The sequence below is a fragment of the Phoenix dactylifera genome, chromosome 16 (assembly GCF_051530095.1).
Source record: "Phoenix dactylifera cultivar Ajwa chromosome 16, Ajwa_hap1_PhDact_Kaust_v1.1, whole genome shotgun sequence".
NCBI lineage: Eukaryota > Viridiplantae > Streptophyta > Magnoliopsida > Arecales > Arecaceae > Phoenix > Phoenix dactylifera.
The window spans coordinates 19,294,722-19,313,779 of NC_143205.1; the positions used below are offsets into that span (position 1 = coordinate 19,294,722).

General features: G+C 37.5%; 3 protein-coding genes across 13 annotated transcripts; 1 reads left to right on the forward strand and 2 right to left on the reverse strand.

Moving 5' to 3' along the window:
- The first annotated feature begins 244 nt into the window (after positions 1-244).
- LOC103718713 (metallo-beta-lactamase family protein) lies at positions 245-7,271 on the forward strand. 4 transcript variants are annotated; one of them, XR_016398661.1, is made up of 11 exons: positions 245-668; positions 817-860; positions 972-1,052; positions 1,971-2,078; positions 2,912-3,003; positions 4,084-4,158; positions 4,242-4,311; positions 5,252-5,353; positions 6,264-6,405; positions 6,446-6,549; positions 6,780-7,271. XR_016398661.1 is itself a non-coding variant. In XM_017845333.4 (11 exons), the coding sequence occupies exons 1-11, from the start codon at positions 266-268 to the stop codon at positions 6,869-6,871; spliced, it is 1,242 nt and encodes a 413-aa protein (XP_017700822.3). In that variant the 5' UTR covers positions 249-265; the 3' UTR covers positions 6,872-7,271. The 4 variants fall into 4 exon arrangements, 3 of the variants coding, with proteins under 3 accessions (XP_089783886.1, XP_017700822.3, XP_089783887.1); XM_017845333.4 differs by having other exon boundaries at positions 249-668; positions 6,264-6,375; positions 6,487-6,549; XM_089927760.1 differs by lacking the exon at positions 1,971-2,078 and having other exon boundaries at positions 6,264-6,375; positions 6,487-6,549.
- A 953-nt stretch (positions 7,272-8,224) lies between these two features.
- On the reverse strand, positions 8,225-15,025 carry LOC103717197 (uncharacterized). 8 transcript variants are annotated; one of them, XM_088712126.2, is made up of 7 exons: positions 14,841-14,980; positions 12,779-12,862; positions 12,581-12,670; positions 12,167-12,301; positions 11,045-11,101; positions 9,858-9,992; positions 8,454-8,803 (listed from the first exon to the last, which is right to left on the reverse strand). In XM_088712126.2, the coding sequence occupies exons 2-7, from the start codon at positions 12,857-12,859 to the stop codon at positions 8,738-8,740; spliced, it is 564 nt and encodes a 187-aa protein (XP_088568252.2). In that variant the 5' UTR covers positions 12,860-12,862; positions 14,841-14,980; the 3' UTR covers positions 8,454-8,737. The 8 variants fall into 8 exon arrangements, with proteins under 8 accessions (XP_026664560.2, XP_088568252.2, XP_008803724.2 ...); XM_008805502.6 differs by lacking the exon at positions 14,841-14,980 and adding an exon at positions 13,851-14,073; XM_026808759.4 differs by lacking the exons at positions 8,454-8,803; positions 14,841-14,980 and adding exons at positions 8,225-8,405; positions 13,851-14,068 and having other exon boundaries at positions 12,581-12,862.
- A 143-nt stretch (positions 15,026-15,168) lies between these two features.
- LOC103717189 (transcription factor bHLH115-like) lies at positions 15,169-18,741 on the reverse strand. Its single transcript, XM_008805481.6, has 5 exons — positions 18,365-18,741; positions 18,075-18,137; positions 16,600-16,677; positions 16,305-16,467; positions 15,169-15,693 (listed from the first exon to the last, which is right to left on the reverse strand). The coding sequence occupies exons 1-5, from the start codon at positions 18,466-18,468 to the stop codon at positions 15,409-15,411; spliced, it is 693 nt and encodes a 230-aa protein (XP_008803703.2). The 5' UTR covers positions 18,469-18,741; the 3' UTR covers positions 15,169-15,408.
- Positions 18,742-19,058: the final 317 nt, after the last annotated feature.

Genomic DNA, 19,058 nt, shown 5'->3' on the forward strand with positions numbered 1-19,058 from the left:
TTAAGAATCGTGAGACACGGTTTCGATTCCGGTTCGGTTCTTTCCGGTTCGGTTCTTTCCAGTTCGGTTTTTCGGTTAGAACCGGACCGTGATCAGGTCCACCCAAAGGTGGCAAACAGAACATCTATTTATTATTAATAATATTGGGCCGGGCCTAAGCATGTGCGATCACAAGTTTGGGCCCAGCACCGGCTTAGGATATTTTTGGGTTGGGGCTCCGTCTTGGAGCTCAAGTTAATAGAATCGCATTCGAGATCGTTCCGGCATGTGGATAAGATTGCCAACGTATGCCCTTTCGTCCACTAACCAAAAAAATTCTAAACATTGGAGGAAGTTGGTCATTGACAGCCTCAGCCTCAGCCTCTTCCTCTTAACCAAAAAAAAAAAAGAGAAAAGAATACTTCTCTCACCTACAACGTTTCGCATCTCTTCGAGCTCCCTCTTTTTCCCTTCGCTTGAGGTACCGTACAAACAAAGATCGCAAAAACTTGGGAATGAAATGGCTTTGAGAGATACTCTCCTCTGCCCGAAATTTCGGACTCCGAATCCATTCCATTCCGCCCGAAACAGCCGAAATGCCAGCCGGAACCTTGTGGTGAGCGCTACCGCTGCCGCGCCCCGGACTCGTCGGCGGCGTCCCCAGAACGCGGAGGGAGAGTTCTTCGTTGGTAAGAACCAAAAGCTCTAGTTCTCTTTTTTAAAAATCTCACAATCAGGAACGTTTGATGTTCTTGTGATGATTGTGATTGGAGTTTGATTGATTTTTTCTAAAACGTAGTTTTCTTTTATTTTTGATTCTTATTCATCTATCTGCAGATCACCGGTGTATTGATTGCGATGCCTGCCGTTGGATGGCTCCGGTAAGTGGTTTCACCTGCTGAGTTAGTCGCGATGTTTGCGTTTGAAAAATGTGAGGGTGTTTGGAAGGCTGAAATCACTTGTTTTTGTAATCTGTCCGAATTTTTTTGAAGGAAATCTTTACTCGGATCGATGAACAATCTGCAGTGATTAAGCAGCCGAGCTGCGAGGAGGAAAGGATCAAGGCTCTGCAGGTGATCAAATGTTACTAAATGCACTATTTAACGATTTAAACGCTTAAATTATGCAAAAGTATGAGGTAAGTTTCCTTTGCATAGCCAGGAATTTGGCAATGAATCGTAGAGGGCCGGCTTCAGGTTCTGAACTAATTGGAAAGAAAGAATTAAAGTTTTGATGCAAAGTGATGTTATATCAACGACATGCCAAGTTATGGTTAGTGCTAAGCTAATCATTATGAAAAGGAAAATGGTCATTTGCTGCATCAACGCATGACATGAGATCATCTCCTTCAATGTTGCTCCATCTTTTTAGGCCAAACCATAAAAAGGCAATTTTTATTAATTCGAGATTAAGGAGATATTTATTGATTGGCCACATGTTTGTTTTATAAGGTTAAAGCTGTTTTGCATGCTTCACATTAGAAAGGATGTGGAATGTGAATCCAAATTACAATTACACCCTCATTATGTGCTTTACTCCTACTTTTTGCATCACTGAACAAAGGTTAAGAATAAGACTGCTTTTTGTCGTATGACATTTCAGTATTGTGCTGAATATCAAAATCTGTGGCATGTAATCCTTACACTTTATCCACCATATGTTGGTCTAAGGTTAGCGGTAAAAGTTTTAGAAACTATATCTTCTTTTTTCTGGTCCCTCAAAGATTTGATCGTACTTAATAATTAAATTTAAAATTAAACTTCCTCTGCTAAGGCTATATGAATCAAGCTCATGATGATTGTGTTGTCATCCAAGCAGAGTGATATAAGCTCTTGCAAGAAGATTAAGATTCATATAGTAGAGATCACACTGGACACTCGAGGATATTCAGTTGTATCATTGCATAAAATGTAGCAAGGTATATCAACAAAGGATGATACACTCATGTAAGTAGTAATGTTGTTTTCTCTTATCCTTCTATTCTGTTGCAGGCACTGCTTTCCTGTCCAACGAGCTCCATACATACTGAGAAACCTACAAAGAAGATTCTAGAAGTGCAGAAAATGTTTCCTCTTCCAGTAGATGAGCAGACACTTCCAGTATATTGCTTCTAATTCATTCTTTTTCTTTTTCATCAACTAATTGATTTCAAACCATGCAGTTATTTGAATTATGAATCTATAGGGTGTGCTTAGTTTGCCCTTAATTTCTAAGTCCTGTTTCCAAGCAACTAGGATTGCAGGTTGCCTAATCTGCACTTGCAGGTTGGCTATTACACCCAAATTCAGATAGGTCCACTGTAGACCAAGGCTGTTCTCAAGATTGCACATTGATCAACAACTCAAGATCAGGCCTGGATGCAGTGGAGACTTCTTTCTGCTGACTTATCATGCAAATAGCTAATTATGTGTTTTCCTGCTAGATTAGAATGAAAACTAGAAGACGCATCTCATATATATTTATGCATTTGATGCTTTTTGTGGTTTTCAAATTGGCCTTTGCTCCAACACTAGCTTAACGCTTACTTATCTAAGCCACATTATACAGAAATGGCAATTGGAGCATTTTCGTCTTTGGATGTAAAGTTGGAGTGAGTGTGGCTTGAAAAAAATCATTCATCATTTCAACAATCACAACATCAAATATATCTGATTCCAGTTATTAAACTGTAGTTTCCATTCCACACTGTCAAGATATATGCATTTGGAAAAGGCAGCTTGTACCTTATTGCAACTCTTACTAATCAGCACACCCTTTAACCACTTATAAATTGGAATGACAATTATGTAATGACCTATAGGGAAGCAGGTTAAAAGACACTCGGATGTTGTCTCCATATTGATTCTGATATTTTCCTTTCGATTATGGTGTATCATGTTTAGGCAGCAACTTCATACTTCAGAACTTACTCATATATAGATTATGTTTCCAGGGTGTTTATCATTGCGGTTATCATTCTGAGTCATCTTATGGAGCAACTTCCTATCTCATCACTCACCCTGATGGGAACATAATTGTTGATAGGTAAATCTAACATCATTAGGTAATCCAGGATGTAGGAAGCCATGTAATGGTAGTTAGAGTTGTATAGGATCTCTTAATGCACAGCAGAAATCGAGCATTACATCACAAAAGCAAATATTGAGCTGTATGTATGCATGCATGTATGCATGTATGTGTGCATGTCTATATGCATGCATGCATGTATGTGCATGTCTATATTCATTCATGCATGTATGTATGTATGTATGCATGTATGTATCTATGCATGCATGCATGTATGTGTGACAAGCAATAATTTAGGTCAACTTTTTTATGGCTATTGTAGAAGCCAAAATTTGCATTTGTTTAATATTTGAAGCCAACATCTGTTATACCGGTACCAAGCCCCGGACTGGTTGCTTGGTGGCACGGGTTGGCATATAAATGAGAAGTTCAAGACACTTGATAAAAGCAAGAAGATATAACAAGAATGACAATTTAATTAGAGCTCCTCTTTTGATAAACTTGAAGCACTCTCTTGAAGGAAAAGGGAAAAAATATATTATGCTTTTGAAATTTCATTTGATTTGAAAATTTAACATTAAAATACTACCGTGCAATTTGCTCGCCATTTAAATGCAATTTGTATACCTGTATGATTAAGACAATAAAAAAAGACATCACGACTATTATAATACCCTTGACCTGATATTTTTGCCAAGGCTAGTAAATTAATTACACAGGATTATATGATAAAGCTAACTTGTGCAATGTGCAACCTAACAAAACCAAGTCTTTCTGGAACAGCTTCGCTCGGATGCATCTACTGGTCCATTGCTTCATAAAATTGACAATCATATGTCAATCGAGAACAGCTATTTATATTGTTAGACGCCACTTATTTGTAGTTCTGTGGTAGTGTATAATCTAGGTTAATTGTCTTACGGCTTCTTTTTTCATTTTTGAACTTTTGAAAATGTGTCACTCCAGGGGATGCCTCACTGTTATCATGCTAAATATTTTCAAAAAAAGAACTTCTGAAAGTGGTTTAAGAAGTCAAAATCATAAAACATGCCATTTTCTCGTACTAATAAGCTGATTATAGGGTATCATGTTTTGCAGCCCAAGATTTACAGAGATATTGGTACGTAACATTGAGAAACTTGGAGGAGCACGCTACATGTTTTTGACTCATAAGTATGATAATGGAAGCCTAACAATATTAACTGATTTTTACTCTTTGGGAAGGGGGAAGTTTACCAGCCAATTTTCTTGAACAGGGATGATGTAGGAGATCATGAAAAGTGGGCCAAGCGACTGAGGTGTGAAAGAATTCTCCATTCAGGAGATGTAAGACTCATGCTTTATCATCTTCATCTTTTACATAGTCAATATTTGCTAAATTCTTCGGTATGATTGCATCAAACTGTGACTTGTATTTTAGCTACCATCTAGAATAAAGGACGTGCGACTTGTTTTTGGTGATACAGGAGGCTGGTTAGAATTGATTAAAATTTATTAGTAAAGAAAAATAATGGACAGCCTCCTGGAGGAAGAATGAAAACCATAAAAAGCCTGAAAAAGCATAAACAAAAGAAAAATACAGTGAAAATAAATGCTTTATGCATGAGATATTGTGAAAAACATTTTCAGAATTTTGAAGACCGCCCTGTCAAGTTAGTTAGGTATAGAGTCATTAACCTTCAATTGTAGTAAATATTTGCTTGCTGTATATACTGCAAATCGGGGAAATTTAGTGGGTTTTTAAAGGATAAGTGGCTATGAAGTTAGAAATCATGCAAGGTCAGGGATGAAGTGTTGTCATCATAGGTACCACGTAGTTTTGGAAGATTAAGCTTCCTTGGAAGAAAAGGTTACAGTTCTAAAACGTCAACTCATACATGAAAGGTATTAATGACACATGCTTTCGCAAAGCCATCTTTATCTTCTCTCTGTATTATCAACAGATGCTTCTACTACATACAAAATGGATCAAGAAAAAATGCAATACCAACTAGGATCATTCAGAATGGTTGTCATGAGTGCCATTAGAAGGAAGTTTACCTATGAAAAGGTAATTGAGGCTTTTGTTTAAAGAGCTTCAGTTGCCTCCTCTGACGAACGGGGCATGTCCAGAACTCAGAAATTTTGAAACTCGTTCCATTGAATTACATAGTAGACATTAGAATAATTCAGGTTGGAATTCAAGCCATGCATGATTTGTTGAATGTGAAGCCTCCATGTACATGATTTAGTTTTCTGACCTGCCAATATCCTGCAATTTCACCAGGTGGAGGCCCATACTGCAGATGTGGAGATGCAACTTTATGGAGATGGTCCATGGAGCATTGGCACTGATTTCGAGCTCATCCACACTCCAGGCCATACTGAAGTAAGAAAATATTTTGATTTTCAGACGCAGACAGAAAACGGATGTTGCAAAGAAAAAAAGGATTGATTAGTTGAGAAAATCAGACTTTTATTGCAAATTGAATATTCTTTTTTCTTTAAATTGGAAAGTATACAGTTATTGCGTCAAGGAAGCAATAAATCTACAAAGAAGCACCAAATAAATGGGGCATCTGTGCACCCCAAAATCTGGGTTTGACTTACCAGAAAGTAGGAAAATATATTTTTTCCATTTTGGGGGATCTGGACTAAACATTATGAACCCTTTAGAGAAATACTCATTTTGGAAATTATGTTAGAATATAAATACTAATGCATGGCCAAGGATGCATATGCCAACACATATAAACGGACAGAAATGTTTATTGCAGATATAGTTTTTCATATTAATACTATTTAGGGACTCAGTGATTTATTTTACAGAAAACAATGGTTAGGATATGCTACCTGGTGTTGGCAACATATGAGCATGCAGATACTTATGCATGGATGTGCTATTAAATTTCATGATATTTCTATCTAACTTGTTTGTGTGCATGCATGTCTATATTTTGGCAATCCAGCTTGTTGTAGTACAAATTTGTTAGGAGTCACAGAGCTGTTCCAAATTGATTAGATATTCATGTGGAAAGTGGCTGTGATTATCTATACTAAAAGATATCATGAGCAAATATATACATACTTGAGTCTTTTTAAAATCAATGTATTAATGTCCAAACATTTGGATCCCATTTTGAAATTGTTTGTGTGACATCCTTGAAATATAGTGTTAGGTTTAAGTCTAACAATTTAGCCTTGTAAGGTAACATTTTAAGCTATGGTGATCTTATTACTTTTAGAAGGATTGTTGTCATGGCTCCTTAAGAATGCTGCTTTCCCAACCTTATTGGCAGGGTTCAGTCTGCTTGTACTACAAGCCACTAAAGGTTCTGTTCACTGGAGATCATCTTGCCAAATCTCGAGACACTGAACTGACTTTTCATGAGATATATAACAGGCAATCCGGTACAGCTACTGGACTTCATTATTTTGTCATCTCTCTCTCTCTCTCTCTCTCTCTCTCTCTCTCTCTCTCTCTCTCTCTTGTTAATCAAAGATTGAAATGTGAATTGGCAGTTAGCTTGCAACTCAAGAGCATCAGGAAGTTATTAGAGCTGGACTTTCAGTGGATTCTACCTGGTGGGTATTCTCCTCTTGTTAAGAAGTTCAGTTAGGGTCCTCGAAGGCAATGAGGTCTTTCTAGATTTCGTCAAATTCTAACATGTTCTTGGACAAGAAATGTGGTAATTGAGGACCGCAACAACCTTTTGCTTGATTTCTATAAACTTGCTCCATTCTCTCCTTTGCTGCTTATCTTTTTAACTTCTACACTCATTATATTTTTATTAGCTAAAATGAGCTTCTTCCAGGTCATGGGCGGAGGATAAAGTTTCGTGACAACCAAGAGAAGAATTCAGTTTTGGAAGCTTTCTTGACCAGTAAAGAACCAGAATATGCCTAACAGGAAAGGCTGCTTTTATGGGGTTCGCAAGGGTAATGTGATCTGATCTATATGGAAGGCAGATATGGGAAGATGGCATGTAAAGTTGCAAAGGTGGTCGAAGCTGTCAGAATAAAGGACCTTTACCAGAATAAGTCTTCAAATACATGTTGCATGCATGAACTACACACGAAACATGTATGTCATATGAATCTCTCAGAAGTTTGGTTTTTCTTGCCGTGCGAATTTTGAAATTTTCGATGCTCTGAACTGAAAGGCAATCCAGCTAAACAAGAAACAGAACTTTCAAATGATGTACCATATGGTGCCAGTAAATCTGTATTGCTAAATATGTATCCACAAAATTATGTGCGCAAGCATGTCGCAAACTGATTTGTTTCAAGGACTGATAATTTGTCTACCTTAACTGAGTGCACCACACTGCCCAATATGGTTGGGTTGAATGTGTTCAGTAACAATTCACCATTATGATATTTCATTCGTGAGGAACTAACCAGTCTAATTGATTTCAAGAGTTGCCTGGGGTAGGTGAGTAGGTCAACAATATTCTCACAGAAGGGTAGCACGAAGAACAGGGTCTTTTGTGCAAAGCTTACTGTGGACGACCACGTTCACATTGCTGAAGATTAGGACGCATATTGAAAAGGGCCCCGTCCACTTTATATGTCTTGTTGAAGTGATTAGATGTAAACAATAATAATATAAGATTTAGTTGAAGATGCACATTGTTGCTTTATATATTTCTTCTGTAACCTCCACCATCACTATTTTAATATTGGAATGAAGAAATTAGTGATACTTCTGCAGCAGAATCCAAAATTCACCTTTTTTGACCTTGTAAACCTACGTAAAATTTCAGAAAATGATCGGCACCCTTTAGATCTCTCCCATAATGGTTCGCATTTCATAGTATAATATATCTCAAAAGCATTTTATTTTTTTTTCAGAGCTTTCTCAGTCCCATGCTTCAATTGGTTGCACAAAAGTGCCTGAAAAATATGGAGGAAACTTGTTTTCTAACATTAGCTTCCCTTGGAAAAAATGTTCCTTACCCAGCAACCACACGATCGATAGCATTGAAGGCAACAAAAAATTACACATTTAAAGAAGAATTGTCGTTTATTACTTGCAAACAATGCTACCAAGCACGCCTTCCCAATATATTAAACTGATGATAATATCATGCAGACTAAGAAGAGACCAAAACACAAACTCAAATAGAACTTGGGAGTAAAATTAACAACGATCTTTAACACTTGTAAACAGTCATTGCTCACAATTTTTTCTCAAAAAAAATCATTGCTCACAATTCCTTGTTGCTCCTATAGACATTAATATGAGACCTTGTCATTTCCTCGGCATACTTGGCTACCATTAGTATACCACTGCAGTTGATTGTGCACAGTTTGATGGCATCATTTCAAGATTTTCTTCATTGTTTGAATAACCTGCTGTGTTTGTATCAGCTTCCCGCCGGTTTGTTATTTCACCATCAATTAAGAAGTGACATGTGATTATGTTGTAGAAACATTCCCTGTTATAACATAGTAGGGTTGAAAAGGCATGCAAAGATCGAATCAAATGACAATTAACTTTTACATTTATGAACAGTTGAAATATTCTATATCTATGACAGGTAAAAAAAAATCCATAAAGACGCTTAAAAACTTGTAGCTTCTTTACTGAGGATATAACATCCTGTCTTCGATTCAGACACTTTCAGTGGACATGCAAGAATTCCAGGGAACCATGGGCCTCTGATTGAGATAGCCTTGTCAATATATTCCCTCCATTAATAAGCCCAACAAACTGAAAACCAAGTGCCTTTCTTATAAAAGCACAGAAAATTCATACTTGATTTTCGTATTACTTGTAAATCCACTCACTGGAACGACCACCAGATTCGTCCATATCTATAAAAATGCTTACCGCCTGTGGGGATCAACAAGTGAAAAGCTTTATGAGGAACGGAGGCTAAAATTAAATCAATAACTTTGACTATGTCTCAAACAAAGGACCACAGATACAGGAATTTAATTCTTGTTTGTTCAACAATTGACAGATGTGATGCAAGGAAACATTGCACAAACTAAGAAAATTATATAAACATCAAGGTATGCTACAGTTTAACTATAAATTGTACGAAGGCTATTGATTCTTATGGATGAAATGTAACCATCCAGCCCTCTCCCAATGAACTTGGATCAGCCTTCATGGATCCTCATTCACCAAGCATTTCTATTTAGGGCTACCTTTGAGAGGGACATCATAACATTCTCAAATATTGAATCTGGAAACATTTTATGGTTAGATATGCATTCTACAACTAGTTTTCAACCTAATACCACCCTCCACCCTTTTCATCTGGGCTGGGGACCAGCATTAACATAGTCCGGGCAAAGGGAAAACTAAAGCCACATATTTTGGCGGCACTGGACATTTGTCAGGGCCTACAGCAAAACATATCCTCATAGCAGGACATTATATATGTGCTGCCATGGAAGACAAATACAAGATTAAAAATGATCTCCATTCAGTTCACAGGGCATGCTAATCAAACAAGGTTTGATCGTTATGGCATCAGACTGAGTCATGGTGATTTTGTACATATTCACAGCTTAAGTTTGAAAGATGGGAAAACTAAAACTTGTTATGAATTTGTTAAAAAATGTCCTCAAAATAATGCATATAGAAAATCAAAAATCAATAAACTTTCTCTTCTCAAAAAGCAATCAATCAACTTTCTTCAAATACGAGCAATCACAGCAAATCTTCAATAAAATTACAACCTTCTAGAGAAATCAATAGATTTTAAATTGCTACAGGTGATCATAAATTTGAGGAATTATAAGGACTCTGAACTCCAACATGCCAGGTTTGAAATTAATACTTCTTAAGTAGAAAAGTTTCTTCCATGTACTTAATGATGCAATGCAGGCAGAAACTGGGCGAGAAAGTAATTATCTTAGGCAGCTTAAGGATATACTTTTCCTATTCGGGGCCGTTCCTTCAATTTTGCAAGACTATTTCGAATGTGTGCGACAGCTCCCCAGCATTTCAGTGTGTTTGCTACATCATCAAGCCTCAGCAGATACTCTTCTTCAGTCAAGGGAAAGGATCTCTAGAACAGAAATTAAGAAACAATATGAGAACGCACACACGCACACACGTGCGCGCGCGCGCACAGAGAGAGAGAGAGAGAGAGAGAGAGAGAAGCCATTGCCATAGATCTATAGCATTATAAATTTAAAAGTCAGTAGCGAGTTTATGAAACAATTATCCTTTTGCTACATAGATAAGTTCTTGAATATGAAGGACTAATAAATCATTCAAATGGCATTAACAATAAATCAAAAATCAACTTATGCCAAATATAGGTGCCATTTTGGAAACCAGAAGTGACCATCAACATCTCAACCTAGGTGGTCCTCGTCATATGTGCTTCCTGGCTTACAAGTTACATGTGTGTGTCCACATGGTGTAGCATAACCAACAAGCATTGTCCCGGTCATTTGGAAGTGGCGCATGTGTTGCAACTTAAAATCATTTTTAAAACTATAGATGACAGTTCAATATCCAATATGTTCAATATGTTCTGCCACCAGAAATCCTCTGAAACCAAAATTCTGATCACATCGCAACAATCACAGAGAGAGTGAGAGAGAATATTAAGGCACACACATTCTCTGGGTGTCTCCTGAGATATATCCTATCATTTTTCAAAATGCACGTTTACATTGATTGCATAAGTTGTAATCTTTCATCAGCCTCTAATATATAATGGAAACAGGTTATATTTCATTTGAATTTCTTTAGATTCTGCTATAAAGCTCAGAGAATGTTAACTGCAACAGCAAAATAAGCACATGGTTGCATGGCGATGCAACAGAAAACTGGTATCGCAAGCAAAAACAAGATGTCATAGCACGCATGTAGGACAACACAAGCATGATTTGAACACCATTATTTAAGCAATCTACACTAGAGGAATAGTTAGATATAATATTTATAAAGAATAATCCATTAGGCAGCACATGCCATAAAAATTGGACAGTCAGCATCTAAATGGCCGATTATTTTCCGATGTTTTTATTTGCTTGTGCAGGCCATTACACATTGTAACCAAATGATGCTCAAATAAATAAATAGTATGGTCTACAACAATACAATAACCTGCTCCATGTACTTCCACATGACATTCATTGCCAACAAGTTTCTTCCCATGAATTCCTGTATCACATAAGTAAATTTGACAATGTCATCTGAGGAAAGAAGAAAGTTACTAATCAAATCAAATTGTTTGAATGACTAGATTTATTTACATTAATATGAACTTAGAAATATAATGTCCCGTGCCAACAGGGGTTGGAGCAAAATTTTTGGTACCCATCTCCACAACAGAGAGGTCCCAGGATTAAACCAGGGTGGTGGCATTTCCCACCACATTTCTCAAAGAATGTCAGTGGTTTGAATCCACTTATAAGCCGGCTTTTTTTTCCCAAAGGACAAATAGCTGAGAACGAGCTGGATGAGGGAAGAAATGGAAGTGAATGTAAGAGGCCTGGAGGAAAATTTCCAAAAAGTGGTGGTTCTTGTTACCAAACTGAATTTGATAACTGGTATTTTGGTGACTGATCTGATTGCCCTGGTAGACATGATGAGCTAAACATGCAATAGAAGTTGATATTTCTATAGAATTTGAAAACAACATAATAAAGACTAACTCATGCTTTAGAATAGTCTCAGTATGCATGATATCATTATATGTGTTACAATACAGAACAGAACTATATTGTCAGTAAAGTGAAAATCATGGGAAGGACAAAGCTTACAAAATGCACTCAAGAAAAACCGGGAACCTAAGGAACACCTTTATGCTATAAGTTGTCAGGATATAGTTTGGCTATATAAAAAGAAAAAAAGCATTGCATGTGCACGGATGTACACCCATATAGAATTTACAAAGTGCCTCCAATTAGAAATGTTACAGGATACAGAGATTGGTAAACCAGGTTCAACTGGTGTGGTACACCATCTCAGTGCCCAATATTATCCGATGATGCACATGGTTAACCACTCAATTAACAAACTAAAAAAAGTGCTGTGATATCTTATGATCTTTCAAGACGATGTAATCAAGTAGAGAGTTATATAGAATCATGGTCATGCTTTCCAGCAGGTGACAATGTTGGCAGACTAAATCATGCATTATCAATAGTAAGCAACTATAACTTTGTCAGATATGTAATCTCCACAATCAACTCTATAATTTATAGAAGAAGCCACAAATAAGACCTTTTTTATTAGTTGGACATCATATGATCTACCGTACTTTTTCCTGATAAGAGTTGCAAGATCTATGCCACTAAAAGTTGAATCATCTTTTCCAACAATTCGTTCCAAATCTTCACGAGATAACCCACCACTCACCTGCATGAATAGAACTTATTTAGCATATTACTACTGTTGCTTAAATGCATTATAACCACATCACGAGCAAAATATGTTACTATCTGAATATGACATGCTCTAGAAACTTAACAAAGATCAAAAGATGTTCCTACATTCCTCCAGCAACTAATAAAATATAAACATAATAGGAAAAGGAAATAAGAAATAATAAGCATTACAGAATTACTAAATGTCTCAAAACTCAACGGCATCCAAAAATTATAAGCATAACTTCACAAGTATAATTCTGCGAAGTACCTCTTCTTCTTCTTCTCCACTCTCCTCGTCCTTACTTTCATCTCCAGCACTGCTTGATTCTGCATCATCACTGACAGCTCTAACAAAAACCTGTCTAGGGTGTGGGGTTCTTTTATGGTAACTGGTAAAGTATTGATCCTGAGCAGACAATGTTTGTCCATGAGGGAACTCTACACTCAAAAACCTCAAGCATTGTACCTTAATAGATCTGCTCTTTAAAGAACTCTTGTAGATTTGCCATGGTAATTTTCTAGGGTGGCTTGACAGGACACTTGTCATATCCTGCAAGCAAACAACTTATTATTCCACAAAGAAGTTACAAGAATATAGCAAAGGCTGCATTAACTTGTCGCTATGACCTCCAGGATTATCACAGTACTATTAAGAAATCTTCCCTAATTAAGCAAGGAAAACTATTGATTATTTGAAGTACAGATATAGCAATAAATGTCCAAACAAAATAAATAAAAACACTTTCCTGTTAGCTCATGATTGTCATATATACACATCAAAGTTGAAAAGTTTAATAAAGACTAATATGCGAATCAATAATTAGTAATAGACTGAATTTAATGCAATTACCACATCAAACAATAACAACAATATCAACAGAAAAGAAAGGCCGGATCCTCGATATTGATTCGGATGGACGTAAAGGCTCTTGAAACATTGTTTAACAGAGTTCTTTCATTGCGGAAAGGTACAAAATAACGGGTAAATAACGGACTGACAGAAAACACGACGCTAGTTCAATGAGTTCGATTATTTTATGCCATCCAATAAAGTAAAAGGCCACTTATTGGGAAGTCCAATCATTCACAGAAAGACCAAGACAAATTTTTAAGGACTTTCCATTCGTCAGATGGTTAATACTTAACACCAACTCATGATTTTCTATAAGGTTGAAATCGTGTTGAAAGTTAATTAGATGATTGAAGGGGCATTAAATTCAACAATTCAAAATAAAAATTCAAGTTACTCGACTAAATGAATTTAAGTCGACCAAACACAAATCTTCAATTAACTTCATCTTAAATTAACTTTATCATACCCTAAAATAAATCTCTGCCACTGATTAATAGGTAGGCAAATAAGTGATTTAAAAGAAGAAATCCAAGCTCGATGATTTAGAAGAAACAATCCAAGCTCGAATTCAAGAAGAATATCCAAGATTCTAAGCAGAATAACAAGGAGCTCAATAAAACCAGGAATATATCAACCTTAGTACAATATAAAGCAAAAGAAAGGAGGAGAGGGAGAAAGGTGGGACCTTTAAGAGAGCATATAAAGATCGAAGGCAGAAGGATTTCCGATGACGCCTGAAACCCCTAACTGGAAGGCGAAAGCTAGCTGAGATGGCGAGCTCGGGGGTTGGCGTCGGGATAAAGCACGAGGGCCTCATTTCTCCTCGGCGATTAATCGGGACACCCACGCTTTTTTTTTCTTTTGAAATCTTCGGAAATTTGGGAACGGGTGGCTAGGAAAGAGAGAGAGAAACGAGGAGAGCGAGTGGCGCGAATATTTCCGTTGGACGGTCCGTTGTCCCTTCGCAATTAGCGTGCACGCGTTGTTGAATCCTTGCTCCACGTAACCAGGATGGAGACGTATCACGAAGCGTAGAAGTTCCACTAACGTCTACTCATGCGATCCTGAAGTATTTGCACGTCGTATTCTGTTATTAGGAGGTCAATTTATACATGTTGGGTTGTCTCTATGACTCTATACACAAAATTTAGACTTGTTGATTGGGTTAACACAAATAATAAGATGGCTTAAGTCAGGTCTGGGTTACCCAAGTCTGATGCCATCTGGTTGCTATGCATCCCCGATGATACATAAGGGAAACTGATACATTATCAAGTATAATCGGCAAGTTCATTCGAGACAACATTTGGAGTTAAATAGTGAGTCTACGAACACTGACGTCCACCTTTTGCACCTCCTTTTTTATTTTAGAGTGAGATTTTTATTATAGCAAGTCCATAATTAAAGTGACCACCTTTGCATTGCATGACGAAATAGAGGGAGATTTTTCTTCCTTGAACATGCATGACCATGATACAGGTTTCTTACATTGTTCCATTAAGTTGTCGCTTATGACAAGCACATCAGAAATCAGACTGAGAGGCTTTTTAGATAGTCTTTTGGATCCAACACCAGTTACCTTTAAGGTTGCAGTTACTGTCAACAAGAACCTATGTAATTGCTCCAGATTGACAGCATCTGCAAGTAGGAACAAGACTGCAAGGGTATAACATACCTTATCTAAGTTGCTTCACGGCACAGCAACAGTAGATGCAACAATCTGACCTGAAGACGAAACCAGTGGTGCACACTGTTAACAAGCTAGAAATTTAGTACCAGCAAGGAGACACAAATCTATAAACTAATTGTTGGTGCAGTAAATGATATTTAAATAAAGCAAAAAAACATCTAATCTAAAACTTTCGGCAACTCAGTAGTTTGAAAAAGGTAGCATCAAGACAAACACGGCTGCATGCTTGTCGGATGGACCCTGTACGAGTTTAAGCTTTTGAGTGGTACTTTGATAAAAGGTCTGCTTCCGACCAAAGATTCCATACGTGGAGTAAGAAAGCTGAAAGACTGCAGGCTGTATTGGGTTTCGTCGAAATACTGAAACAAGCACAATCCTTGCACATTCACAATTGAGTCAAAACGTCAGGGGACCCCTTTTACACTGCCGCATAATAACCACATCAGAAGCGGACCACATGCGCTCCAATCAGACTACAGAAACTTCAGTAATGAAAGCAAATTTTAATAAAAGAAGGGCCAGCAAAAAGATGCGGTTGCTGCAGTTTGAGTGTCTAAGCATTGGGAGGCCAAAGCTTGGTGTCTTGTGTGGTATCCACAACTGGAGGAGGCAACCATTTCCACATGGCTACGCCAGGGAATGCAGTAAAGGGGGCACATTTGCTCGCCGGGGCCTGACCATGTGGAGCAAATGCGACGGTGGCAGCAGCAGGATGGTATGCGATTGGATGTGGCATAAATCCTGCCGGAGGCACACTCATGACCTTGATTTGTTGCTCTAATCTCTCCTTATCTGCCTTCAACCTCATCTTCTCCTCTCGAAGCTCATTCTTCTCCACCTAAACACCAGAAAAGATGCATGCACAACATCGTGTCAAAACAATCAGCTGTACAATCCGTCTGCAGAAACCAGACCTTCTTATGCATTTCAAGATGAATTGGTCATATATTCCAGAAAAGAATTTGATTTTTCATCTATTAACACATATTCCTCTATCTTATGTGTTGCAGTTCATATACTTGAATAAGTATCTTTTATTGCTAAAACATCATCATGAATTAGGTTTTGTTATTCATATATCAACAGAATTAAATAAGCATGCTTGCTGCGGCAATATCATGCTTTGCTAATGAAGAAGACTGTGACCTTGGAGTTGAGATAAGTCCCTCTACAAGCACATTGATTTTTCTGGAAAGAAATTAGTCAATGTTAAGTCTACTGCTCATTCAGTGGTGGAAGCATTATATATTCCAACAGATGACCAATATGGCACCTCCACCCCTTTTCTTATGTCATTTCCTTTACCCACACATGAAAAAAAGGCAAACTAGACAACTATATTTCATCATAAGAAAAACATATTATGACATATTCTCATGAAATTTAAGTCGACTAGCACAAGCTGCATATGTCCATAGAAGGAGAATAAACCAAACTGCAAGTTGAGACCTTTAGATCTTTAATTGTTTCTTGAAGCTTTTCATTTGATTCCTTAAGTTGCTGTGCTTCGCTTCTTAATTGTACCAATAGACGAGCTGCATCACTTAGAATACTGGCTTTGTCAAACTTAGGATGCCTACCGGGATCAAGGATGGCACTTAATTCCAAAAACCTAAAATGTGAAAAATGAAAGTTAATCGAACAATGATAGGCAAGAATTGAATAATGGATGCATAGAAAACCTATTTACGAACTAAATTTCTAGCACTTTAACATTTTTGTTTCAGTGTGATTGATTGAGTACCTATCATTTAGCCTATCACGCCGTATCTTCTCACGGCATGCTTTAGACTTGGGTCCTGCACATGATTCATCTCTCATCCTGCAAAATTGAGAGAACATGAGTTTTTTCTATCCTCCTTAAAAACTATAAATTTGAAAATGGGACCTGCCTTTAATTAATATCAAATAGAATGGTGCAAATTGGATTAGAATTTGGATCAAAATACATGATGTAAAATGTTTATAAATAGAAGTAATAAAAAAATGATGTGCTTGAGCAATTTTGAGAGGCAAAAATACAAAAGGATATAAATTCATGCATTACTTTAAGAAATGATCAAAAAGTGATTAGAATGCTTTCTATCAAGATTAAGATAAAAAAAAAAAAGCTAAATTACAGAGGTGGGTCATTAAATTATCAATACATGCAAGTTAAAAATTGACTTTCTCCACATCAAAACAATGTCGCAAAACACAAAACCCACTACTTTTTATCATGAAAAACATACCACCAAGGCTTTCCGACTGATCAAAACACTTAGTTCTTAACATACTGAGGACTTCAGCTGATACTTGTTCTTTTTTTCCCTAAAAAATGTAGCAAAAATTAAAATTCTGTTAAATAAGTTTCTTATTTTTTTCCTCTTTTTGGTGTCAACATAATTTTGTTACTCATGTCACCTCTTCAATAACATGACTTAAACTATCATCTTTCATCCTAAGTGGTACTTGGTTGAAAGATCAAACATTCATGTGCGCCCAACATATATCCTCTATTCCCAAATAACAGTCATGACCTTGTATAAAATATGAAGTTTGCTTTGCTCCTCTTTAAAACCAAAAGATTCGGCACTTTTAAAATCTCTCTCATACCATATCAAAGATAATTGTAAAGAAGTGGATTTATCAGGAATCCTACAGATGGATTCACGTAGATAGTAAATCCATTACTTCTTAAGGAACAAGCCAAGCTATGTGAAGCAGAGAATAGCGAATACAGCATATGATGAAGAGGAATGAATTATCACGTTTTGGTAGAGAACAAACCACAACTGATATAACAGGAGCCAAACGAAACCCTAGAAGTTCTTAAGTGTGATGAGTTTTTTTCCCATTTACCCAAAAAGTTCTTAAGTGTGATGAGTTTTTTTTCCATTTTTATTCATCTATCTTTTCCCTTCTTAATCCAACCAAACAGATGGTCCTTCTCTTCATTGTGAATTTTACCTATCAATTACTTGAGTAAAAACATTGCATCAATAAAACTGACAAATACAATTAACAATTCCCATTTACCACCAGAAAAAAAAATCAATCAAACCAGTTACTTTAAATATCACTTCAATTGCACAAAACCACCATGCACAAGCAACAAATGCATCACAGAACATAAAGAAGCATAAAATGCATGAACAATTCACTTGAAAAGCAGTGCGTTTTCAGTTAAAATGCTTAATATATCCATCATATAGTATTAACTTCAATAAAAAATTCTACCTCTTCCTCAAGCTAGCCTGCTCAAGGCCGCTGGCATCTCTGTAGGCCTCTTCAATCCGCACTCTGCCACAATTTTCATGGAAATCGTTGAATCATCATACCAAAACACATAAATTACCAAAATAAATAAGATCATATCACAAGAAAATCCAATTTTCCAAGAATCTCGGGGGACAGTGGGCTCAACAGTATGTATCTCCATGATCTTATTCGAATTCCCAGAACACAGCAATGCATGAACCAACCAAAAAGATAACGTGAAGAACTCGCAAAGGATTTCGTTCTCGTACCCTGCAGTCGGAGCCATTTCACAGAAGCTCTCCAGCGCGCAGCGCAACTCCCCGTCCGACCCTCCGCCATCGATCCAGTAGTCCTCGATCGCATTGGATCCCATCGCAGATCGAGACCCCTCGCCGCCTTCTTCACCAAATCCGGGCAAGAAGAAGGCAAACTCCCGGGCCCGATCCGTCCTCCGCCGCTCCTCCGTCAAGGAAACAGCCACAGAATCCCAAGAACCCAGGACAAACAAAGGTGAAGGTTAGGATTCCGCAGGTCGGGGAAATGGGGACAGAGAGAGGAAGGGAGAAACAGGGGAAGAAGAGGCGACGAGCGGTTTTGGAAAGGTTTTCTTTTCCTGTGGGCTTGCAATGTTTGAGCGTGAATGGGCGAAAGCTCTTCGAGCTCGCGGCACCCAAATACTACCGCGCTGGCGCCAGTGCCAATTCTATACACGTGCAGCAAAATTTTCGTAGAGACGAAATTTGACCGTCTGATTGACCGTTGGTGACCATATCGACGATCCTGGCCGTTGTTTTGATGGACTTCATCTATGGTCCATTTTTTGCCGTGCACACCACTGGCGTCTCTTTTTTTTTTCGCGTGGGAATTCTTCAACGGATCGGGTGGCCGCCTCGTGTGACCGCGTCACCCACGCGTCAAGTGGCCATCGCTGTCGTATAATTTCTTTCGTTGTTGCGTCATGTT

What these genes read in the sequence shown, in the direction of transcription:
- LOC103718713 (XM_017845333.4), top strand. Translation starts at nt 266, where the DNA reads ATGTGGATAAGATTGCCAACGTATGCCCTTTCGTCCACTAACCAAAAA. An exon ending in CCTGCCGTTGGATGGCTCCG is followed by an intron (nt 861 to 971) that starts GTAAGTGGTTTC and finishes ATTTTTTTGAAG; the next exon opens with GAAATCTTTACTCGGATCGA. An exon ending in GGGAACATAATTGTTGATAG is followed by an intron (nt 3,004 to 4,083) that starts GTAAATCTAACA and finishes CATGTTTTGCAG; the next exon opens with CCCAAGATTTACAGAGATAT.
- LOC103717197 (XM_008805494.6), bottom strand. Translation starts at nt 13,982, where the DNA reads ATGAGGCCCTCGTGCTTTATCCCGACGCCAACCCCCGAGCTCGCCATC. An exon ending in GTGGAGAAGAAGAAGAAGAG is followed by an intron (nt 12,302 to 12,580) that starts GTACTTCGCAGA and finishes CTATTCATGCAG; the next exon opens with GTGAGTGGTGGGTTATCTCG. An exon ending in TGTGGAAGTACATGGAGCAG is followed by an intron (nt 9,993 to 11,044) that starts GTTATTGTATTG and finishes TTTCTGTTCTAG; the next exon opens with AGATCCTTTCCCTTGACTGA.
- LOC103717189 (XM_008805481.6), bottom strand. Translation starts at nt 18,468, where the DNA reads ATGGGATCCAATGCGATCGAGGACTACTGGATCGATGGCGGAGGGTCG. An exon ending in GAAATGGCTCCGACTGCAGG is followed by an intron (nt 18,138 to 18,364) that starts GTACGAGAACGA and finishes AAATTGTGGCAG; the next exon opens with AGTGCGGATTGAAGAGGCCT. An exon ending in CGTGATAGGCTAAATGATAG is followed by an intron (nt 16,468 to 16,599) that starts GTACTCAATCAA and finishes TTCACATTTTAG; the next exon opens with GTTTTTGGAATTAAGTGCCA.